Source organism: Ceratotherium simum, chromosome 25 (assembly GCF_057802395.1).
Source record: "Ceratotherium simum simum isolate JZ-2026a chromosome 25, ASM5780239v1, whole genome shotgun sequence".
Taxonomy (NCBI): domain Eukaryota; kingdom Metazoa; phylum Chordata; class Mammalia; order Perissodactyla; family Rhinocerotidae; genus Ceratotherium; species Ceratotherium simum.
In genome coordinates, this window is record NC_141924.1 from 21,786,310 (window position 1) to 21,812,369 (window position 26,060).

A 26,060-nucleotide genomic window follows, 5' to 3' on the forward strand; every position below is an offset into this window, starting at 1 on the left:
AACTAGAAGATTTAAATATTGGTCTGTGAAAGAAAAATGCTCTCTTTCTACCTTCATTGCTATACTCACTTCAGCTATATATGGCGACAGTAGAAATATAGTATTCCAAATCTTAGGATTTTGCAAATGACATTTTTCGACCATATTAGTAAACGTGTACACTAACCATTTTTTGCTGTTTTTTATACAAAAAATATTTGAAACTGCCAGGAAGAGTTTTTTGTTTGTTTTTCATATGATTTTTGTGGATACAGATGCTTTTTAAAAGAATTTTTTTTCCCCTAAATTGTCAAGGGAAAGGGTGAATGAGGCCAAAAATTCTCTCATATTTCATCTTAAAGTACTGTCTTCAACTTTTTTGGAAGCAGGTTGGGTATGAATCTTAAAAATATAATAAATGTTAAACTGTAAAGCAAATGGTTAAGGGTTCCATAAACAAGGGGAAAATAAATACTTAGGGTAATTATCAAAATTATGACCCCAAATTTTGATCACTGACTAAAGAACACAGAGAACATATGAAGAACATATATAACTAAAAAAACATAAGATATAAAGTATACTTGTCTGCCTTTATTTTAAAACCTAAAAATGAAACCAAAACTCAGGAATAAACACTCTTTAGGGAAAGAGCCTTAGTGTAAATGCAAAATATAACTTAAATTGATTTCCTTCACTGGCTAAATAGTCCTGATTTTGTTAAAGCTTAGTTGACTGTTTTTATCAAGTTAATTTGCAAATGTTATAGTGACTACTTACTGTGAATAATGTTGGTTTGGATATGATTTTCCAGGAAAACCGTCAACACATCTTAAACATCAGTGTGAAAAGAGATTCATGCTATCATGTTAGCAAATGATGGGTTACATATATTTGCATTGTCACATTAATTACACCTGTTTTAGAGTTTCTTGAGGAAATACTGGATTGTAATCATGGTGAAGGGGAGGAGACTATAAATATTAACATAGAGTTTAGGGTGGCATTAGGCAAGGATGACTTCTGAATATCTAACTTCCATTGTAATGTAAGTCTTTTTGCCCAGTGGAGGAGGATGCTGAGGCAAATCTGAAAAATGGAAGGAAGTGAGAGGTCATTGGTCCATCAGTAACCTTTGTGGGAAGGACTAGACCACACTAATAGGAAAATGTGCCTCTTAAAAACTCAAGACACAAGTATTATCTTCATCTCGCTGAAATGATAACTATACCCTCTATTAACAGAGGGAACTTGAAAAGCTTAAGAAAGTTGTCCTGGAGTTGCAATATTGGTAATAATTTGCCAGATCTAACAAATCTACTGCCGGAAAGCAGTCTAAATTTCAAATATATCTTTTAAATATTTTGTAGTAAGTCTTGGAGAATTGCAATTAAAATGTGTATGTATGTACATATGTATATATTCTCTGTGGATGTTTCCTCAATCTACTTTATTAATGCTCTATTTTTGTCACATTCCAACCTACATATAGTCTTCAAAATACCATATGCCATACTACATTGTGTTAAATTTGTATTTTGGCCAAGAAGAATGACACACCTACACATTTCAAGTATCCTCCTGACACTGGTGAAGGGATTTAAAGATACCAAACTAGATTAAAATAGCTAAAAAGAGGCACAAATCAAAAACTGAGACATACCTAGATCCACGAGGTGAATATTTATATGACGGAAGCCAGTAATAAAGATCATAATTTTCAGTGTGATTTCCTAAGTTTTGTTGGTAGATTCGTAAAACTGATCATCTCACCATTGTTTTCATTAGAACACCAAAATACACCCCACGCTACCACACTCTTGTCAAATTTTGTATATAAACACCAATAACCTCTTGCCTACTCCTTTCTTTTCTCCCCATAACTTAATTGAATTCCAAATTGCAAGATGAGACTATTATCATTTTGTGCTGGAATGTGAGGTCAAGGCTCCCACCTGTAGCATTTCCTTAACTCATCCAGAATGTGTCTTTATTTACCCTGGTGGCTGCCCATGGTACTATCTACATGGCTATTTTAACTACAGTAGGGAGAAAAGTCCAAATTTCTTTAGGCACCTTTGATTCATTTCCAAGTGTTGGGATAGACCTATATAACATTCACAGTACTTTCATCTACATCAAAATTTCAATAACTTGACGATCCTAGTGAAGAACAAAGCAGTTATAGAAATTTTATGTAGAATAAAACTTTCAAGTATTTATATAGGTCAAATCCCATAACAAGATGCTGCCCAAAAGATTTACTCTGATTTTGCTAATGCCTATTTGAAATACACTGGCTCTGTCCAGGGAAGGGAGATCTTTTGCTGTATAGAGATGTTGGTTGTAACGGTATTTGTTCTGATAGGGGTTTTGCCACACACTCTTGGAGGAGTAGAAATGGTAACCACATGTCATTACCACAATGAAAACACATGCAATTCACAATTAGTAGGAAAACACAACCATTTCTAAAGTTATACTGGTGGATTAGAACGGTATGTTAAATCAATAGAGTCTTATGTTAACAAGAATCTAATTATGAGTCAAAATCATAATTAGGGGATGTAAAGAAAATGAGAACCAGAGACATGTTTGCTGCCCATTTTCTCTAGTAATTTTTTTCTTTAGTCATTATGACCATTAATTAGATCATTTCTTTTACTCTGCAAACTGCTGGTACGACTAGTCTGTTCTTTTTTTCTTTCTTTTTCCTTTTTAATCAGAGCATAGTGTTTAATAATCTACTGTAACACATTTGTATTGACTGATGTGTGTCTGTGTGTGTGTGAGTGTGTGTATTTTGTCTCTTTACAAATATATGCTCTTCAAGAGAAAATGTCACATTTTTGGTGGAAGTGAATATTTATTTGACACCTACTATCAGCCAGCTCTTTACATTTATTTAATTCTCACAATAATTCTATTAAGTAGTTTTTATTCTCTACATTTACAGATGTGGAAACCAAATCTCAGAAAGGATATATAATTTGACCAAAGTCATGTAATTAGTAAACGGGAGAGTTGAGACTCAAATCCATGTTTTCACCACTACCTTTTCCCTCCCACAAATATGTATTCATCCCATTCTGGATAGCAGGCACTGGAGGGCACTGGATTTCTTTTCCTCCCATCACCTGGCATTATATTCTACACAAAGAAAGCATTTAGTGTTTTCCTGGCTAAGTCAATGATTGTAGGGAAAAAAAGCTCTCTTGTCTTCCTAAAGCGTCAATTTCTGTTACAAACTGTAGCACTGACTTTCGAGGCATATTCAGAATGATATTTCATATATGGAGTCACAGGACGTGAACTGACTCAGAAAGGGGAAATTTGGATTTAAGTCCCTGCCCTGCCTCTAATTAGCTGTGTGACTTGGGATAAGTCTCTCAACGTCTCTGGTCCTTGGTTTCTCATTTGTAGAATAAGGAAGAGTGAAGCTCACTTAAGGTCACTTCATATTCTATTGCTTTAAATAAATTTGGGGAATTAATAAATATTATTGAGAATAATGATTATTTGAAGTATCCAAAGGAGGAAAGGTGTATTTGATACTGCCAAAGTCTGTTGATTGGCTAACATCCATCAGCAATCAATAAATTTCACCTGTTAATATTTCTATTCTCAACCTAAATGTTTAGAGTAGAGGTGAATTTTTCATTCATAGGGACTTGAATAAAGCCATCCAACTAAACTGAGAATAAACACAAACTCAGTTTATTACTATTTGTAATTTGTTGTGAAGTATGTTTATACTTATGTTGCTTTAATAATTATAGAAAGTACTGAAAGTAATAAAAAGTGAATCTGAAAACCTAAATGAAAACTGGTATCAACATTATATATAGTCATGTGTCACTTAACGACAGGAATACATTCTGAGAAATGTGTCGTTAGGTGATTTCGTTGTGCGAACATCATAGAGTGTACTTACACAAACCTAGATGGTATAGCCTACTATACACCTGGGCTATATGGTACTCATCTTATGGGACCACCGTCGTATATGCGGTGCATCATAGACTGAAATGTCATTATGCGGCTCATGGCTGTATTGTTAATTTAGAATTGTAGCTTTACTCCATTCACAAATTTGCTAGATAAACACAATCCCAGAAAAATCAATTTCTCTTTGTTGCTTCTGCACTATAGTAAATAGATAGGTATAACTTTATATAAAACATAATTTAGTATATGATTATATATATGCATATATATGGACAGAAATCCTATAAAATGTTTATGTACTAAATATCTATAGTGAAATTCTATAAATTTTATTGTGAGAGAACAATGTTAAGGGAGTGTGAGTCATAATACTAAACATTTATTTCCATTTTGTTACCATATTTTATCACTTCTAAAATGTACTTTCTTTGGGCATTTTAAACATCTTTGAAATAATGATGTGTCTTATAATCAATAGTGTGTCATAATCCACTATTTGGAGCAATTTTTTCATTGCTTAGTGATTTGTAAAATACAGGTATATCTTAAAATGAATGGTGTCTTAGATTTGATGAAATGCAGTAAATCATAAATATTATATTAAAGTAGGTCTGCCTTTTTAAAAATATACACACTTGCAGAGACTTCTACCAAAATTGTGAAATTGATTTTTTGGTCAAATATCAAAGGCAGGAGAATGGAGGCTTTATTTATTCAATCATGACAGGGAATCATGTTTGAAATAAGAGAAATCAGAGGTTTGTAGGTATTTAAGTCCTCTGTCTCAGTTTCAAATCTCCTCATCCCCAACTAAGAAAATATGTGAAGACTCATGAAACATTTAAAAGGAAAGTTTAAAAGCATTAGCTAAAATCTTTATCAGATTAGTATGCAGTTGTTTCTTCCTCTTTCTTAGTCAACTTTGTTATATTCTATAAGCAAAACACATTTTAAGAAATGAGAAATTCTTTGAAAAACATCCACTTTAAACTTGACTTCTCTGAGTGGGTATCTAAAAGATTTCCAGGCCACAGCGCCTCACTCCATCACTTGGTTCTCACCTACGTTTCAGGAGACCACTAAAGTCAAGTTCTCCTGCATCGTCTTGACCTTCTCCACTGTCATTAACAAAAGAAAAGCAAATCTGGGTTTAATGCTGAGAAACATACACAACAGTTTCCCCCAAACACTCTACATATGACGTATATGCAATTTTGCACCAGCACACAAGTCATGGGACTAAATCAACACAAAAGATTTCTTTTCACACAAGTAACATTTTACATTTTTGGAATATGTACTTGTGGAAAAGCAGACTTGAGGAGCTTGTGTTACTCTACGATTTCAGAAGACACATTTTGGTAGATTGCATATATAAAACTGCTTGGATTTGTGTTAAAACGGAGTAACACAAATGCTCTTAAGCCAAGCAACACAAAGTACTTTGTTTTTGCAAGTTGGGGGGCTTTAGAAATGTACTTGTGTAAAAAGCAAAGAACTTTTGCTGATCTCTGTTGTTCATGAAAGACAGAGATTGGCTCAGAAGACGAAGTGTACCAATGTCAAATACATAAGTACAAAGCTTATATTCCAAGGTGACCTCTTTGTGTCCGAGATGAACCAGATAACGTGATACCAACATAACATAAAAATGGAGCTAGTGCAGAGCTTTTCAAAAGATGCATTCCTTTCTGTTTTAAAGGGAAATAGGTATACGCTTTTCATGTTCTTGGTAATATTTATACCTTTTAAAATGTATTTTTCAAAAATTTGTCTTTGAATTGTTGAGGACCCTTTTACTAGGAGCTTTTAAAAGTGCTTTCCTGTAGAGAAATGCATCCTAAATTACGCATGCAGCCACCTCTGTGATTTCATATAAACTCTAAATAGAAGCTATGGAGCTGACATTTAAATGGCTACGTATTTACTTACACGTTTAATTTTTTAGTGAAGATTTTGTTTCCTGCTCTTTACAAATGTTAGTTATGGTTTCTAAGAAAAAGAGTCTGTGGGCTTAAAAACAGTGTATATAACATGTAAGTCATAAGAACTGAACTCAAATAATGTGTTTTCAAAACTTCTTTAATAGCAGGTATTTCTAGAAGACTTTTTGAGGTAAACACATGTCTATTCTTTTAAAGCACAAGATTTGGTAGATTTTATCTCCCTCTCCTAAAATATACTTGTACCTAGGATGAACATAGTTTTAGAGCTCTGCATTTGCTGAACCTAGGGTGAAGGGAAGGTGGAGGGAAAGTAATAGGATTTAAAAGTTATGACAAAAAAAAATACCAATTGACTGACCAGGTAATATTAAATATCTTTTTAAAGTAATTAAAATTTTTATTTATTTATAATTTAGGAGGGAAATAAGCCTTTTATTAATGGACTGAATCATTGCTTTATACTAGTTTAGGATACTTTCCTTATTCAACAAAACTGTATGTGGATTCAGTCATAGCAAGAACAAAATATTTGCTCTCGTCAATAAATTTATATTATGGAAGAATTAAGACGGAGAGTAAAATAATGGTGGGATGGGGCTAGTTACATTTCTCATAGACTAGAAAAATTTTTTCACTTTTCTTCCTTGACCCCCTGACTTTTCAGCCTCAGCAGCTGCAAAATAAATCAAATAGATTGTCCACATTTTGCCTTCCTACAGTGTTCTTTATTCTAGCAGACTCAGTAGTCTTTCATTTAGGAGAATCCAATATTTAAATAGTGCAAACTTCAATAGGTAGCTACTGAGTTGTGGTTTTCTGGGCACCTGGTTTAACAGCTCCATAAGTGATTTCTAGATGAAAAGCAATATAGGTTTTCTGACATTACTTAACTAATGCTATATAAGATGTGTATCCTTATATATCTATCTTTTTTTGGACATTTGGTGGGAAATAATGCCATTAAGGAAGAAGCCACATATGAATAGGTTGAAAGTGTGTCTTTATAAGGCAACTGTGAAATCTTTAAAAATGGACACTTCACTATAACAAGAATATTCTTAAGAATGATCAGTATATACTTGATTGGGCTTTAAACCATGGCTTTTATAGAACACTAACTTTTGAATATACGGTACGTTTGACTACAGTGAAAAGAATTGTTCTCACTTGTAATATAGAGTGTGGAGGAAGAGGGAAAGCATGTTTTGAAAATCCTCCACTTTCATGTTACACAAAAGCTACCTAGATTCCCCTGTTGAAGTTACCTTCTCTTGAAAGCAGATCTGATGTCAATGTTGGGAGTAGTTCCAGTAGATTCTTTGAAAGGAAAGAAAACAACAAAATAAATACCCATTAAGAAGGCAGTTTGTGTTCAGTCCCTTTCCAGGCTGGGGGGATTCCTCAGATGAAAGGAATGCCGGGTGAAGGGGCTTGGCTCTCCTCCTGGATGGCTGAGCTGCCGAGACATCATACCTCATGCTCCCTCACACAAAATCAATGAAAGGACTTCAGGAGTTCCCTTATCCAGTTGTCATTCCACCTGCCTGCCCATTAGAATCACCTGAGGAACTTAAAAAATATCAGCTTCTTGATCTCCCTGCTGGAGATTTTGATTCACCAGATCAAGGATGGGCACCCAGAGATCAACAATCTTAAAAAGCCATCCAGGTTATTCTCAGAGATGCCTGGCCAGATTGAAGAAGCACTGCTAAGGACCAGAGTCCCAACTAATACAGAAATCTCGACAGCACCTCCACCCATGATCATCTAGCTTCTGCTTGACATCTCTCGGAATGGGAATCTCACAACCTTCTGTTGTGTCCACATAACTTTAATGAAAGAGGTCATGCTAATGTTAAGACAAAATTCACCTCCTCATAATTTCCACCTTTTGATTCTAATCTGCCTAAACGCTTCTTGAGTACATGGAAAATGGTCTTTTCCTTCTTCTGTCTGGCAGCCCTTCCCCTATTTACATTGAGTCATATATGTCTGACCTCCTTCCCTCACACATTCAAACTGAATAGGGCATAGTTTCTGGATTCTTCCTCCCGCTAGTTACTCTACTCCAGAAGGGATCCCAGTAGAGGTATGGTGCCCATGGCCAAACACCTTACTCCAAATGTGGAACAAGTAGCATGTTGCAGAGAGTAGTATTATTTCCTAAACCTAGATCCTGTACCACTTAGAATGGCCCAGTTTTAAATTACACCAGCTTTGTCTTTTGTAGCTATATCTCACTTTGGATTTGTCTTAAGTTTATGATCTTTGCTGCTAAGTCACCTTTCCCTTTGTATACTTATAGAAGTGGGTTTCTTTTTTCCCCAATCAATAGGTACACCTTTACATTTATCCTTATTAAATTCACTCTGGGAAGTACACAGAATATACGGATGGAGAACTTCCATATCTGACATTAGTCCTTATAAGAGAAATCCTCCCTTCCACCTGGGTATCCTGACATCCTCATACCATATTAACTTATCTCCAAACTTGAGTGGAAATAGTGGACCCAATGAAACAGGTATATTCAGTAGCAGCAAAAAATGGCATCGGCCCTTATCTGGGAGAATGAAGGAATATAGATAGCATGGGCAAGTGATACTTAGCAATAAAATCCCCCAATTTCTATTTTTAAATTGTCTCATAGTTTAATTCAGCAGGCTTGCTGAGACTACCACAATCAGAAACACACACAGTTTTAAAGGAAACTTTATTTTTAAAATCTCATAGTATTGAATGACCTTCTTCTCCTCTATCCCCTCATACCCCATAAAGAAAAAAATCACATTTATCTGGACAAGAAAGCTCTCTTACCAAGTACTTCAAGATCAAATGAAGAGCTGTCAAACTTATCCTTATAGGTGACCTCACATCTGTAGTTTCCTGCAAAGTTCTCTTTGGCTTTGATGATCTGCATCTCAAACGTGTACACCTGCAATAAAATGTATCAGGACATATTTCAGACCTACCTTGCCAACAGAAAAAGGCCATCACATTTCACTTATTTTCCAAATTTCTCAGCATTGGCTTAAAGATGTGTCTGCATCTGGGGAATCCAGTACAATGCTCTCAATACAGGAGGGATCAATGTGCTCCTTAGCCCCTGGGTACAGCAGGGCAACCATGCTAGAGTATAGACACTAGGAATGGTAACTCCAGAGAATTTTCTGGGACTGAAATATCTCAAAGCTAAACCCGAAAATGACCTATTACTGACACGGAAGGAATGAGCTAGCTGAGCCTCTGTGCCAGGAGTTCAGGGCCATACCCGACTATGCCTTTCGAAGGTTTCCTTCAGCTGGAGGTGCTTCCCAGCTTTGCTGGCCAGGTCCATCCATTTCCCTTTGAACCATTTGATAGTGGGTTTTCTAAGAAGATCTTCAGCCTGGACTTTGGCTATAAAGGTGATATTTTCACCTAGAAAAAGGACAAGTGATTCAGACTATGGTTTAAAAATTGTCATTTGTTTTGCCCTCAACTGGAAGGAATTACACAAGACTGCACTGCATATACTCTGATGTGACTGGTGCCCATGGCATTGTGCAATGAAATGGAGCCAATTTTTTTGTGAGTACCCTAGAAGTTCTTAGGATACTCCAACTTGTTCTGCTCTTGAGGTTTATGGAGCAGAAAAGGAGCAATGGGTTAATCAGTGGAAATAATTTTTGTTTAGTTTTATATTATATATGTGAAATAAAAATGGAAAAATGGACAACCTAGAAGAAATGGATAAATTCCTAGAAACATATAACCTACCAGGACTGAATCATGATGAAATAAAAAAATCCAAACAGAACAATTACTAGTAAGGAGATTGAATCAGTAATCAAAAACCTCCCAACTAACAAAAATCCAGGACCAGATGGCTTCACTGGTGAATTCTACCAAAAATTCAAAGAACAATTAATACCAATCCTTCTCAAACTCTTCCAAAAAATAGAAGAGAAAGGAACTCTTCCAAACTCGTTTTATGAGGCCAGCATTACTCTGATACCAGAACAGGATAAGAATATCACAAGAAAAGAAAATTACAAGCCAGTATCCCTATAAACATAGATGCAAAAATCCTCAACAAGGTATTAACAAACCAAATTCAATCATATATTAAAAGGATCATACACCATGACCAAGTGGGATTTATTCTAGGGATGCAAGGATGGTTCAATATCCGTAAATCAGTCCATGTGATACACCACATTAAGAAAATGAATGATAAAAATCGTATGATCATCTAATAGGTGCAGAAAAAGCATTTGACAAAATTCAACATCAATTTATGATAAAAACTCTCATATAGAGGTTTTTAGAGGCAAAACCTCTAGGTATAGAGGTTATAGAGGGTATAGAGGCAACATACTTCAACATGAAAAAGGCCATATATGACAAGCCCACAGCTAACATCACGCTCAACAATGAAAAACTAAAAGCCTTTCCTCTAAGATCAGGAACAAGACAAGAATACCCACTCTCACCACTTTTATTCAACATAGTGTTGGAAGTTATAGCCAGAGCAATTAGGCAAGAAAAAGAAATAAAAGACAACCAAATTGGAAAAGAAAAAGTAAAACTGTCACTATTTTGCAGATGATATGATATTATAGATAGAAGATTCTAAAGACTCCATCAAAAAACTGTTAGAACTAATAAAGGAATTCAGTAAAGTTGTAGGATACAAAATCAATACACAAAAGTCTGTTGTGTTTCTATACACTAATAACAAGCTATCAGAAAGAGAAATACAGAAAACAATCCCATTTACAACTGCATCAAAAAGAATAAAATACCTAGGAATAAATTTGACCACGGAAGTGAAAGACTTGTATATTGAAAACTATGAGACATGAATGAAAAAAATTGAAGAAGACACAAATAAATGAAAAGATATTCCACGCTCATGTTTTGGAAGAATCAATATTGTTAAAATGTCCATACTACCCAAAGCAATCTACAGATTCAATGCAATCCCTATCAAAATCCCAATGGCATTTTTCAAAGAAATAGAACAAGTAATCCTAAAATTTGTATGAAACTGCAAAAAAACCCCAAATAGCCAAAGCAATCTTGAGAAAGAAAAGCAAAGATGGAGGCATCACGATCCCTGATTTCAAACTACAGTAGTCCCCCTTTAACCACAGTTTAAGTTACCTGTGGTCAATTGAGGTCTGAAAATATTAAATGGAAAATTCCAGAAATAAACAACTCATAAGTTTTAAACTGTGTGCCATTCTAAGTAGTGTGATGAAATCTCTCAAGGTCCTGCTCGGTCCCGCCCAGGACATGAATCATCCCTTTGTTCAGAGTGTCCACACTGTATATGCTACCCAGTCTTTAGTCACTTACTAGCCATCTCGGTTATCAAATTGACTGTTGTGGTATCACAGTGCTTGTGTCCAAGAATCTCTTAATAATGGCTCCAAAGCCAACTTTATTATCAGTTATTGTTGTTAATCTCTTACTGTGCCTAATTCATAAATTAAACTTTATCATAGGAATATATATATAGGAAAAAACATAGTATATATAGGGCTTGGTACTATCTGTCATTTCAGGCATCCACTGGGGTTCTTGGAACATATCTCCCATGGATAAGGGGGAACTACTGTATATTACAAAGCTGTAGCAATTAAAACAGTATGATGTTGGCATAAAAACAGACAAATAGATCAGTGCAACAGAATAGAAAGCCCAGAAATATGCCCATGTGTATATGGTCAATTAATTTATGACAAAAGAGCCAAGAATATACAATGAGGAAAGGATAGTTTCTTCAATGAATGGTGTTGGGAAAACTGGACAGCCACATATAAAAGAATGAAACTAGACCACTATCTTATACTATTTACAAAAATTAACTCAAAATGGATTAAAAACTTGAACATAAGACCTGAAACCATAAAACTCTTTGAAGAATACATAGTTGGTAAGCTTCTTGACATAGGTCTTGGTGATGATTTTTGAATCTGACACCAAAAGCAAAAGCAACAAAAGCAAAAATAAGTAAATGGGACTACATCATACTAAAAAACTTCTGCACAGCAAAGGAAACCGTCAGCAAAATGAAAAGCCAACCCACTGAATGGGAGAAAATATTTGTAAATCATATATCTGATAAGGGGCTAATATCCAAAATATAGAAATAACTCATACAACTCAATAGCAAAAACCAAACAATGTCATCAAAAAATGGGCAGAAGATCTGAATAGACATTTTTCCGAAGAAGATATACAGATGGCCAATAGGTATATGAAAAGATGCCCAAAATCATTAATCATCAGGGAAATGCAAATCAAAACCACGATGAGATATCACTTCATACCTGTTAGAATGGCTATTATCAAAAAGACAAGAAATCACAAGTGTTAGTGAGGATATGGAGATAAGGAAACACTTGTGCCCTGTTGGTGGGGATGCAAATTGGTGCAGCCGCTGTGGAAAACAGTTTGGAAGTTCCTCAAAAAGTTAAAAATAGAACTACCATATGATCCAGAAATTCCACATCTGGATGTTCTTCTGAAGAAAATGAAAACACTAATTTGAAAAGATAAAAGATTTACAACGGCATTATCTACAATAGCCAAGATACGGAAACAAGCTAAGTGTCTGCTGATGGATGAATGGATAAAGAAATTGTGGTGCATATACACAATGGACTATTTATTATTCAGCCATAAAAAAGAATGATATCTTGACATTTGTGACAACATGAATGGACCTCGAGGCATTGTGCTAAGTAAAATAAGTCGTACAGAGAAAGACAAATACTGTATGATCTCTATTATATGTGGAATATAAAAAAACAAAACAAAACAAACTCATAGATAGAGAACATTGGTGGTTGCCAGAGGCGGGGGGGGTGGTGGTGGTGGTGAGAGAAATAGGTGAAGGGGATCAAAAGGTAAAGAAAAAAAAAAAAGAAAAAAAAATGAAGTTGCCTTCCTGATAAAAAATAAATAAAATTAAAATAAAATCACTTTACAAATTTACTGTGTTGGCAAGTAGTGATGTTTAAAAGGTACCTCATTTGTAGTTTTCTGAGCACTTTCCAATGTATTAATTATTAGAGCAAAAAAAGAGGAAAAAACCTCAAATATATGGATTTTTTCCATCCTTTTTATTAGGCAACACAATGGGAAGTCTGGAATTATAGGAACATGACTAAATGAAACTGATCTTTTTGAATTAAACCTGCCTATCTGTTTGTATTGACCGATTAGACCCTGAGGACAGCCAAACCCTAGACCAGCAGCCAGCTCAGCATTTTGGTGTCTTCCAGAAACATGAGGGGAGCCAACATTTCCATTCTCATGCAGTGTGCTGCTACATTCTAGACCTAAAAGAAGTAATTTTAAAATATAGTCAGCCACGTGCTCATTTGCATAATATGTGGTAAGTGTCAAAGGCTAGTTCTGATCACAATATATTCCTTATAAAATTTTATTTAGTTAAAATTCCTGGATCTGCAAGTCCTTCTCTAACTTACCACCCTGTTTGTTTCTTTCATGGCACTTGGCTTTTGTGATTATCTGTTTATTTGTTTAATTTCTTGTTGTGTGCTCCTCCCATAAAGACTGTCAGTTTTTTTTTTTTCTTGTGAGGAAGATCAACCCTGAGCCAACATCCGTGCCAATCCTGCTCTCTTTGCTGAGGAAGACTGGCCCTGGGCCAACATCCGTGCCCATCTTCCTCCACTTCATATGGGACACCGCCTCAGCATGGCCTGACAAGCAGTGCGTCAGTGCACGCCCGGGATGCGAACCCGGGCTGCCAGCAGCGGAGCGCGCGCACTTAACCACTACGCCACGGGGCCGGCCCAGACTGTCAGTTCTGAGTGCTCACGTGTTACACTCAGTGTTCAGCACAGTGCCTAAAACAAGAGGTATAATCAATATTTTTTGAATGACTATCTCCAAAATTGAACCATCTGTCTAACTAGCTTCCTCTGAGATGCTACACATTATGATCTAGCAGGTGTGCAGATTTGTAATCATCTTATGGAATGGGGCACACCATAAGGACAGCAAACACGGGCTCAGAACTTTAAGATATGCCAGGCACTGTTCAAAGTACTTCACAGGTAGTATTACCCCTATTTTACAGATGAGGAAACTGATTTGAACCCAACCTGGCTCCAGGGTCCAGGCACTCAACTACTACATGCTAAAAGTTACTCAAATGATAGCTGTTTCTCACCTTTTCAGGTTGTAAAAAGCAGGATTTAGTATATACATCCAATGGAGTATTATTCAGCCATAAAAAGGAAAGGAAGTATTGATTCATGCTACAACTTGGATGAACCTCGAAAACACGCTAAGTGAAAGAAGCCAGACACAAAAGGTCATGTATTGTGAGGTGTCACTTATATGAAATATCTAAAATAGGGAAATCCATAGAGACAAAGCAGATTCGTGGTTGCCAGGTGCTGCGGGGAGGGAGAATGGAGGGTGACTGCTTAATGGAGTACATGGTTTCTGTTTAGGTGATGACAATGTTTTGGAACTAGATAGAGGTGGTGGTTGCACGACATTGAGTGTACTAATAGCCACTGACTGTTCACTTTAAAATGGTTAATTTTATGTTATGTGCATTTCATTTCCATTTTTTAAAAAATGCAGGATTTAATACTCACCAACTTTCACTGTTCCTGATTGAGGCTTTTCCACCAACAGGGTGGAGAGCTGAGAATTGGCAGTCTGTTTATCTTGATCTTCTGTGGCAGGTGATTCGCCAAGAGACCATTCTAATGAGCAGAAAGGAGGAAAAGCATCATTTCAGGGCCAGGTCCTTCTTAGGCAGACTTACCTGGGTTTGTTGGTCTCATCAACATGAAGCTTTTCTTTGTCTAATAAACCTGGATAAATATAACATCATCCTTTCCATCTATCTCTCCCAGCCATCAGTAGAGGGTGACAGCCCATTCTTACAGGGATATCTCTTCCATGATGGAATAAAGGAACATTTGCTAATTCCTAGAAATAGTAAAACTTTTCAGGTTAAGTTGTTACTCTGTCCTTGTTGGCAGCGTGGTTCCTTTGGTTCCTCAACCTGCCTGTCCTCTAACAGACAAATAATGGTGGGAAATATATTAAAGCAGTACTCTTAGTATTTTTCCAGGTGACTGACTATAAGGCCATATCTATACAACAACAGAATTGGATGGGTCAGTTTGTAGGTCAACTGGGAAGAGTCAGACAGCCAAGCTTGGCCTGGTATTTCTAGATTCCTACTGTTGTGTCATTAGACAATTCTATTAGGGTTGTATAGATCTGGCCATGGTTTGACAATTAAGTAACAGACCATGACCTACAGGTTAAAATTTCAAGGATACTAGGAGTGTCCTGAAAAAAGAAAAAAACCGAAAAAACAGAAAGTAAAATATACTCTTTGAGGCTTTCCCATGAAGAGAGACATGCTGGAAGTGAAGTTTGTTTTGCATTTTCTAGTTTGTACTCCAGGTGCTTATCTGGTATTAATCAGCAGTCAACTCCAATGAGAAGGGTAGGGGAGAGAACTATAGATGTTCCCTCTGTCTCCAAGAGCTGAAGGCAGAGAAGTTCAGTTTCAGCCACTTAATAACTGGAAAAAAAAATGCATGGGTTGCCAACTCTCTACCTGTTAATGTTTCTTGAAAAAAAGGAAATGTATATTTAGTTATTTTAGTTTTCATGTATCAATCACGCTTAGTATTTGTATCCATAGGAGACCATCATTTTCACAACGAAGTTATGTAATGTAGTCACATGGTTACACAATCTTTTTTAATACCCAAGTTGATGTTAAAATTTTATGTTGTGTGTGTCTGTGATCTTAATAGCAATAATGAATAGTGGCCATTCACATTTGCAACATGATGGCAGGAATTTTTATTGTTTTGTTCATTTCTATATCTGCAAGTGCCTGCAAAAGTGTCTGGCCCAGAAGAGGCCCATAGGAGGATCATAGTTGGCCCTCAATACAAATTTGTTGAATGAATGAATGACGTCATAGAATTGTAGCACAGCTGACAGGATGCGTTTGTAGGTGTTGTATCAATTTTATGTAAAGTTCTATAAAAATGTGAATTATTATTTAATTCAGCACATCCCAATAACGGAGATTTTAAAAGTTTTTTAATCTCTTTGTATTTGCAAATGTTAAAAATGGTAGTTATAATAAAACCAACAAACCTGTGGTATACGTGGCTAGATTCCTGAATTTGTGTGTGTGTGTGTGTATCATGCAAAATTAATTATTTCTCAATACATTAGTTTTCTTGTGAGAGAGAATGTAACGAAAGATTGCTTAAAAAGCTACAAACGGAATAAAACAAAGATTAGAATCAATACAGCTTCAAGAAATGAGGTCAGTAGTGATTATATTAGGATGGGGCCGAGACCCTTGCTCCAGGCGTGTGCTCACCTGAATCTTTTCTTTCCAGGGCCCGACTACCCAAACCTGAAAGGAAAGCGTGATTTGGGTGATACAAGGGGAAGGGGGTGGAAATGGAGGGCTGACTTCAACCTTCTTGGATTCCCCCAAACCCTGTCTCTTGTGATGATGGGGAGAGAAAGCTAGAAGTTGGCTTGGATGGAAAAATCACGAGAGCTTCAACTATGAAAGCATCTATAACAAGTATGTGTCTTGTTTAAAAAATGTTGATAAAATAAAAAAATCCAAATATCTAAAGAACGTGGAAAAAGAGTATATAGCTGGACATAGAAGACAAACATTTTTGCCCCTAAAATTTATACCCAAGATTTACTAGTCATTTATTTCACAAAGAAAGCCTCTTTTAAAAAATTTTCTCATGGAAAGCAAAAATTGCTGCTAAAGCCAACGTTTTCCCTCTTGGTACTGGTGCTGGCAAAACCTGGTGGTCCTGCTCTGCGCATGTTCTCACCAAGGGGCTCTGCCTTTTCTTTTCTTTTACTGTCAATTAATAATAAACTACAAAGTGGGAGGAAGGGTTGGAATCATCCTAACCTGGAGGTAGGGCACTAGGCAGGAAGACTTCCTCTTCATCTGAAACAAGAAATAGGAATAAAACGTCAAGGAGAAAAGGACTTCGTCTCGAGTATCCTGAGAAAAGAGAAATCTGAAAAAGAAGAGGAGAAACTACACAAAACACTTTCAACTGATGAGTAAGCCTTAGAAGACTTGGTACCTGAAAGATTAAACTTGAGTACTTCGGGCCAAAGAGAAAAATAAATAAAAAGATGAGAGAGTAGGTTAATCCAATGGAAGTGTAGACTGAAATATGGAACTCTATGTAAGTGTTTTACGTGATCGTAGGTTAGGGAAAAAATTAATGCTAAAAATCTAACCTCGATGAAATCAACAATGGAAGTGGTTGTCGAGTTCTTGTTTTATAACTAAAGTCAATTACAGACATAATTCGTATGCCACGATCATTTGGACACAGACATAAAAGCAAACATGTGTCGTTTGAGAACTCTTTATCCACCACCCTGAAAACCTTGTGATTAATTCCCCTTCTGTATTTAGGAAACAAAAGTCAACAGTAACTAATATAAATCAGTTGGTGATACTTACCGAGTTCACCAATAATTATTTTAGGAACTTTATAAGCATTTTCCCAAGATTATATTGGTGTTGGCCAATGTATAATTTTTAAAATATTTACCCATGCACATCTGTGAAATTTAAAATATGCCTTGTAGTGTTTATGCACAGAGGCACTGAATACTCCTCTTTTCTAAAACGTCTGAATTTCAAAGTGTCTTTACATTTTAGACGCTTAAATAGGCATTTGGTGTTATCTGAACCTCTGCCCCTCCCCTCCCAGAGCATGACGACTAGTGTTAGCGTCAATAATAATAATCTTTGTAGTTAAAATACTGGAATAATTTTGGATTTCAAAATACAAACTTATATGATTATATAAAATAGAATACAGAAAACACATGCATGTGATGGAAAAAATTCCTGGAAAGAAGAGGTAAAATAGCACATTTTGGTATGACATGATAGAATATTGACAACAAATATTATTTACTAGTCTGAAATTTCTTTTCTAAAAGTCAACTGGAGATACATTTTATTACTTTTTAACAAAATAACCAATGTAATATATAGAGAACATAAATGTTAAATCTTCAGAACCCAAGAGGAGATTCACTGGATACTGTGAGATTCGGAATTCTTCAGAGGAAGCTTTCTGTGGTCGAAGAAGCTTGGAAAACGCTAGGCTAAATAAAGTTAAATGCTTGTATTTTATTGTATTGTGTGTGCACGTTTGCTGAGGGATATCTCAAAGCCTTCAGCTTTGTGCTGATATGTGCTGGCTCTGGGGGTGGAGACAAGAAATGATATAGCAGGGCCGGCCCCGTGGCTTGGTGGTTAAGTGCGCGCGCTCAGATGCTGGTGGCCTGGGTTCGGATCCCGGGTGCGCACCGAGGCACCGCTTCTCCGTCCATCCTGAGGCCGAGTCCCGCATACAGCAACTAGAAGGATGTGCAGCTATGACATACAACTATCTACTGGAGCTTTAGGGGCAAAAAATAAATAAATAAAATCTTTAAAAAAAAAAAAAGAAAGAAATGATATAGCAGTTAGCAGTTTAGCAAACTTAGTTCACTTTTGAATCCTTTTCTCTGGGAATATCCATTAACATGCCTCAAAACCGTGCATTTGAGGAAGTGTACATATTTCTGAGCTGTCAGGGGAATTCTGTATTTCAGAAGACTGTTAGATAATTAAAATTTCACATAACCAAAAATAAAATACCTTGCAATTGTTCTATATTATTTGCCATTAATTTAATTCGATGTTAGTATTTTATTCTTGTAACCTATTTGAAGACTTCTATTTACTGAAATATGTAAAGAATGTTGATATAAAGTCCTGTAAAAATTCTTGAAAATGAAGTTTTAAATCTCAACCAAATCTTAGAAAGGAGCTTCGTTTATTATATATAAACTAGAAACTAGAACAATTTTGAGTCAAATCGACACTTCATTTTATACAGGTTTTGTGGCTGTTTTTTTGTTTGTTTGCTTTGTGTACAGTGTGTAATGAATCCTTGAGTTAATTGTTTAGAATGCTAAATGATTGAAAAAAGAGTATTCACATACTTTCATAAAACTAAAATGAAAAGATAATCCATTTTTTAGCAAAAATTTGATGGGTGAGTAGTTTCAATGTCCACTAAATGTTAAGACTATTTGCGGGGATGTGCACAATTATTTTAGACTTTTAAGGCACCACATATTAAAGCAGTAGTTCAAAGTATCGTGAAATGATACTTTAGATGATCCAATGTTACTTCCAAACAGCAATTACTTCTCAATTGGCACTATTTGATTCATTGTACGTAAATTTTCAAATTTACTGAAGTGCTAGAAAATATAATTGACAAGGGCAAAATTTACTCTTTCTCTTTTTTTTAAAAGTAGCTTTGGTCCTGGCATCCCTTTAGATTGAGAAATGTAGTTAAGATGTTGGGATCCTGACCTGAAATTCTTGAAAAGTCACCTGGTTGAATTTGGTTGAATTGGATGAGAATGAAAGGTTTAATTGTTCTTATTTACCATGGAAAAGCAAGTTCTATTGCTAGAAGGGAAATTGAATATCCAAGTCTTTTGCATTGTGCCTAATTCAACAACACATATACGAAAGGCATGGCATCATACAAAGAACATTTTCAAACAAAACAAAACAAAAAACACAATATGTAAGTCATAGTTTTTTTTTTTTCTATTTAGAAGTGACTACAATGACGATGAAAATGTACACATCTGGTTTTGGCTTTTTAAAAAACAGTGTACATGAAGACCACAGACCGCAGAGCAGCAGAGCTGTCTCCCCCAGCTACACAGAAGGGAGATTTACCAAAGCAGAATTTTATTTGTCTTTAAATCGTGGGAAAATAGCATTTGTAAAACTGTAAAAATGATTCTTTAAATGACTGAAGTTCCCAGATAAGAATGCCTGGAAAGTCGAGAAAGAACTCAGTCTCATATTACAAGCCTGGGATTTTGGGGGGTACACGTGAAATCTGGAATGCGAGGGAGGGAACTCCAGCAGTGGTAGAATGTGTACATTCTTGAAATTCTCCACACTCTCTTGGGCATAAAATAACTTCTACTTATGGTTGATTTAAATTGCCTTTTTAAATTAATTTTTTAAGTAAAACAAACTTGGGACAATTGTTGAGATTTTAGAGTAAAGACCAAAGAGCATATAAAATTAAAATATAAGTGACTGTAAATAAGCCTCATTAAATACCTTGTTTGATTTAGACAATTTATGAGTTCCTCAAGCAGGGTAATCAGCTGCGGTAATTATTGGCGTATGTGACCAAAATTAACAATGGCAACAAGAACAACCAGAGATGGAAGACAATAACATCGACAGGTAACATTAATTCATCATGTTTTGAGGCATTTGATTAATTTATCATATTTTCTTAATGAGAAGACATATGCCTTCACACTTTGATGCTTTTGAGATCAGGATTCATCTTACAATATATAAGTTTAGTTAATGAGTTTTTCCCCCAAAATCTATTAAACCAATGTTGCATTTTATGATGGTTCTGTCTTAGAATTGAAAAGTATGGTGATGTAAATTTTTAACCAAATTCATTACAAAGAAATAATGTAATTAGAATATATAGATAAAGTACAAAGACTTTTTAGTAGATGGTTGATTGTCTGATACCTAAAGGCAAAATTGTACAAAAATATTTTAGCATGCAGTAAGAAGCACCAGGATAATGTTATTGCAGATGTAAAGGACCTAAGTGAAAAAATGATAATCATTCTTTTAATTTAAAAAATCATAATTTAGGAGAAATTTACTGGAACTTCTGCTGATTTCCTTCCTCATCTGCCAACCACATTTACACCAAAAGAAAGACTCTTCATCTCAAGTTATGTGAGATATTTAAAACACAGGGTTCATTCACAGTAGTTTATGTGGTAATGTTAATGTTAATGCCTGGAAAAAGAAAGTAAGTTTTTACTTCCTTTGCAGCAATTACCAAAGGCAATTATTTTTCTGAAAGAAAAATAAAAGAGACAGTAACTATTCCAATTGGGCTTACCAAAAAATATACAGACTAGAAACGAATAAATGCAAAAATAAATATTAAAAAAAAATCAGAACTTAGTCATTGCAATGAAGACCACTGATCTTCAAAGTGGTCCCCGATTCTAATGCTGCTGGCACATTTGGAACCACCCACAGGACCAGTTTGGAAACTTCCCACAGGGCCAATTGTTAAGGCACCGAAGAGACTCAGTCTCATTACCCTATGTTCACACTTACAATGTTGGTTGACCAAGATAAAGTAGGATCCCATTTGAGAACCCACATTATTTTCTACAGATGGCCCTCCATGACAATTGTCTGCTTCCAAACTTGAAATCCACTGTCTTCTGCTGGTGGTTGTTCTCCCCTGTAAGCTCCCTAAAGTCGGCTCCTGGAGGGCAGGACCCAGTGTCCAGACCTGCACCTAGCACATAGCTAACACTCAGTAAATACCTGCTGAATACGTGAACATTAGAACAAAAGGCAGATCTTTGGCCCTACTGAGGATATAGAAAAGAATCTATATTTTGCATTCCATTGATTTGCCACCTGTCATTTTTCTGGAAGAATTCTAAGCCACGGCAGCATTATTTTTATAAGGATATTGCCTCCCAGTATGGACACTCTGCAAGGGATTTGTACATCTAAATTCTGGTCTTGCTGTTTGGTTAAACACATTTCTTTACTCTCATCCCTATTGTTTCAATTCTAGGACAAAGTGGGCAGTGTTAGGGAGCAGGATAGCTGGATGGACAAGTCCAGAAGCAAACAAGCAAATAATAAAACCCCTTCCTGGAAAATCAGCTGTTTCCCGGGCAGAAACTCTTAATAAATGTGAGAAAGTTGACAAATCTAACTACAAACACTACTTATAAGATTGATATCAGAACCAAACAACATTCTGTGGCTAGAAAAATTTTTTTAGGACATTTCCAAGCCTTTGCAGAATGATTCAGGCAATCTAGGAAAGATAATAAGGCTGCATTACTATGAATAATGTTCTTAATAGTGACAGTCTTAGAGCTATCACTTGAATATACTTCAACTAATTAGATAGAGGACTAATCAAAGTGCTGAAAATGTGCTAACATCCAGGTATGACCATTTTCAATAGCTTTGAGTTGGTTTTACATCATACATCTCTTCTGAGGATGAGCATTCTTAATGCACAGTGCTGGTATCTCATTCTGACCTCACTAACTAAAAGTATGCATGGGATGCTCAACCTCTTGCCCAGCCAACATGTTAAATGGAATACAAATCTATCCAGATTACTATCATCTGCATGATCTGCAGGTAAGGCAGCATAGAAATTCAATTGTTCATTCATTCGACAAGTATTTATTAGGAGATTGCCACATGCAGCTCTCTGCCAGACACTGGAAGAAATAAGATGAAAGGCCCAAAGCGGTGTTAAGACATGGTGCCTGACTGTCAAAAAGTTTACAACCTGTTAGGAAAAGGAGTGAACCATTAATATGTGATTAAGTGGAGAAAAGAGTGATTTAACGACAGAGGCAATAGGTCCAAGAGAAATCAGGAGGAGAAAGTGGAAACGAGAGAGAGCTAGGATGGTCAAGGAAAAGCTGACAAAGGAGTGAAACCTGAGTTGAATGGTTGAAAAACAATTAGAGGCACTGAGGGTGGGGGTAGGGTGAAGGACAGGGAAGGACATTCTAGCCAATGCTGGAGAAAAGGTCTGTTGCACCTGTCAATCTTGTTTATGCTCATGCAAGGCTGCTATCTCAACCAGGGGTATACACAGCACTGATTATTGTGTCTACTTTTTGCTTAAGTATTTTCTTTGAAATTTCTCTGTCCTTGATGAAAGTGAGTAATAGTTGAAGAGGACTGTATATTTAGAAATAACTTTCCACTTACCTTCTTTATTTAGGGATGTCACTTTCTATCCTAAATTGATTTGCTTCCTAGCCACGTGAAGCAAATACACACATGGCAGTTTTATGCATCTGAGCCAGGGCCTTGCTTAACTTCTGCAAATGTCAGAAGAAAATGCTACTAGTTCAGCTGCCCTAGTCATCTGGCCTTGCTCTTTCATTGTATTGTGTTCTGCATAAAGAAAAAAATTTTTGTTGGTTGGTTGACTAGTTGGTTGGTTGGTTGATTTTAATTTACAGAAAGGCATTTTCTCATTTAAGCATACAAATATAATTTGATGACTTTTCAGATGAATGGTCAGGCACAAGCTTTGTTTAAACTTTGACAGCTTGCCCTCTGGGATTACATCATCTGCTCTATTGGTTGAGCCTTACAGCCTGGTTCAAGCACCTTTCCAAATTTGGAAACAGAGGTGTATGCCATCGGCTTTATAGAGAATAATGTTACAGTAACTTCAGCCAGGATGTCCCAACATCCTTGAACCCATCTCATGGAAGGAGCTCCAGGAGTCTGCACTGTCTGCATTCCATAAGCAAGTAACCTTCAGACTGTGGCCCACGTGGCCAGGATTAGTACTCAGGTTGCTATCCATGGAAGCCACTGAAGGTCAAGTACATAAGTGTACTAACATTATGTGTTCATTTATGAGAGCATAAGTTCAAGTTAGCTGAAGAAAAGTGGTTCAACGTACTGAAAGAAAGCAAAAAAGTGTTTTACTAATGTATAGGAGAAAATAATGTCATAGCAATTAGGTAATGAAATATGACACAGTGAGAACAAAGAGATACTTAAGATGCTCTTGAGTGGTGTCCAGAAAAAAGAGAAAGGTCTTATCGTAGTCAGGAAATAAGTGGTTATTCCAAAATTTAGACTATGTTATTCATTACACAAGTAAAAGATGAACTTTTAAAAATGATGATACAAACATGTAAAGCAGAATTGTTAAATCTACCTCTGTGAAAACTTTCTTCTATAGAAGACTAATGCCCCTTAGCTTAAGGCAGATGGTCAGTACTGACAATAACTTCCTCCATGAGGAGACAAAAGAATTAGTATTTCATGGATCCACAGCAGGACCTGATAAAGATTATTCATTTTCTAAAGCTGGACTATCTCCATATAAAGTAAAAATAGAATAATATTACAGAAATAAATGAGTTTCCAATTTAAAAAGGAGCAACGTGATGTTTGCTTAAGGTTGTATTGTCCATCTATATAAATCCTTACATAAATCTACATGAATACATAGTCAGTGTTACAAAATGAGATACTCGTCTTCAAAATTACTAGTGAAACCTAGAATAGTTCACACAGTAACATGAAAAAATTCCAATAAAAAACAATCTAGGTAATCCAGATAATTTGCCATATTGGTATAATCCCAAGAAGACCAGACAACTCTCTTCCTTCACATGCATGTCAGGACTCGGAAACTACCAGTAAATTTGCTGGCATCTCAACAAGTGCTTGTGATATTTTTATCAGTGTTGTTTTTTCTTTTAGAAAAGTCTATAATGAAAACTGATCAAAGCATCATTCATCATTAGGCTGATGGGTCATGCAGACAGGAGGCAAACAAAGAACTCTAAACCACACCGATGCAAGACAATGCAGAGAAATTCTATGGGGCCACCATGGCAATCATCACTGACCTCTTTCTGCTTCTAATTTTGTGAATTCAGCCTCACTCTCCCTCCCACCAACTCACCTTTTGCTGGTGTAGTTCCGGCTTCCTTCTCTTTTTTTGGTTCTGTGTGGAAAGTACAAGCACAATTTTAAAAGTATCTTAAAGAAAGCATTTTATTGTGTGATGATCAATGGGGTAGAGGAGAGGAGAGAAGAAATTAATGACAATAGAATGGATAAATGATGCTATCTACTTATTTATTATCCTATACTATGTGAATTATGAATTTGGGAATTATACTATAGAATCGCATTAAACTTTTACTAAAAGCAGTTAGTAAATCTGATGACTTTTGAAAAAGTATATATAGAAACATGCAATACAGATTTTGTTAGAACATACTTAACTATGATGGGACCGTGTTATAACATGCTGGCATGGAAGTGAGTATAAAATGTGGGTCACTTCATTTTAGACCCCAACAAGGGACTGACTTTTTAAGGAAGTTTGATCCATGTAATGGTTCCAATAGTTTGGACTTCTAGATGATACCATAGTAAGGAGCTAGGGTGTAAAATCGGTAACTGTAACTCTTTGAATAGTTTCAAAGAGAATATTTTGGTACACATGTTAATCTGGGTTGAGTTGAGTGGCAATAAATGCAATACAAGAGCAGTAACATCAGATTTTATCAGTTGAGACCATCTAGTTTGCACTTCTCTCTGTCAAGAATCATATTAGTTTAGATACTTGGAAATAGTGTCTGACCTGTATATGTAAGAAAAGAATTGTTTCAAGCATGAATTCTCTCTTTTTTTTGACTAATGACTAATGAAAGCTGATCAAAGCACCGTTCATCATTAGGCTGATGGGTCGTGCAGACAGGAGGCAAACAAAGAACTCTAAACCACACCGATGCAAGACAATGCAGAGAAATTCTGTGGGGCCACCATGGCAATCATCACTGACCTCTTTCTGCTTCTAATTTTGTGAATTCAGCCTCATTCTCCCTCCCTCCAACTCACCTTTTGCTGGTGTAGTTCCAGCTTCCTTCTCTTTTTTTGGTTCTGTGTGGAAAGTACAAGCACAATTTTAAAAGTATCTTAAAGAAAGCATTTTATTGTGTGATGATCAATGGGGTGGAGGAGAGGAGAGAAGAAATTAATGACAACAGGACAGATCATAAATGATGCTATCTACTTATTTATTATCCTATACTACGTGAATTATGAATTTGGGAATTAGACTGTAGAGTCATATTAAACTTTTAATAAAAGCAATTAGTAAATCTGGTCACTTTTGAAAAAAGTATAGATAGAAACATGCAATACAGATTTTGTTAGAATATACTTAACTATGCCAGGACCATGTTAAAACATGCTGGCGTGGAATTGAGTATAAAATGCAGGTCACTTCATTTTATTTTTATCTTTATTTTTTTTAACATATCCTATTTATTTATTTATCTATTTATCTATTTATTTATTTATATATTGTGAGAAAGATTGGCCCTGGGCTAACATCTGTGCCCATCTTCCTCTACTTTATATATGAGACACCTGCCACAGTGTGGCTTGATGGGCGGTGCATAGGTTTGCATCTGGGATCCGAACCTGTGAACCCCAGG

General features: G+C 35.9%; 1 protein-coding gene across 9 annotated transcripts in view; it reads right to left on the reverse strand.

Annotated features, from left to right (window-relative positions):
* Window positions 1–26,060, reverse strand: part of MYBPC1 (myosin binding protein C1) — a 92,203-nt gene that overhangs the window by 44,207 nt on the left and 21,936 nt on the right. For 2 of the 9 annotated variants that reach the window (XM_087449034.1, XM_087449039.1), the window contains 8 exons: window positions 24,515–24,556; window positions 16,837–16,875; window positions 16,273–16,308; window positions 14,504–14,614; window positions 9,145–9,293; window positions 8,691–8,808; window positions 7,139–7,190; window positions 4,989–5,045 (listed from right to left, as the gene is read on the reverse strand). In XM_087449034.1, coding sequence (XP_087305160.1) covers window positions 4,989–5,045; window positions 7,139–7,190; window positions 8,691–8,808; window positions 9,145–9,293; window positions 14,504–14,614; window positions 16,273–16,308; window positions 16,837–16,875; window positions 24,515–24,556 — 604 coding nt within the window. Of the gene's footprint in view, window positions 1–4,988; window positions 5,046–7,138; window positions 7,191–8,690; window positions 8,809–9,144; window positions 9,294–14,503; window positions 14,615–16,272; window positions 16,309–16,836; window positions 16,876–24,514; window positions 24,557–25,458; window positions 25,501–26,060 lie in introns of all 9 variants that reach the window. The other 7 variants (XM_087449032.1, XM_087449035.1, XM_087449033.1 and 4 more) reach the window with 7 other exon arrangements.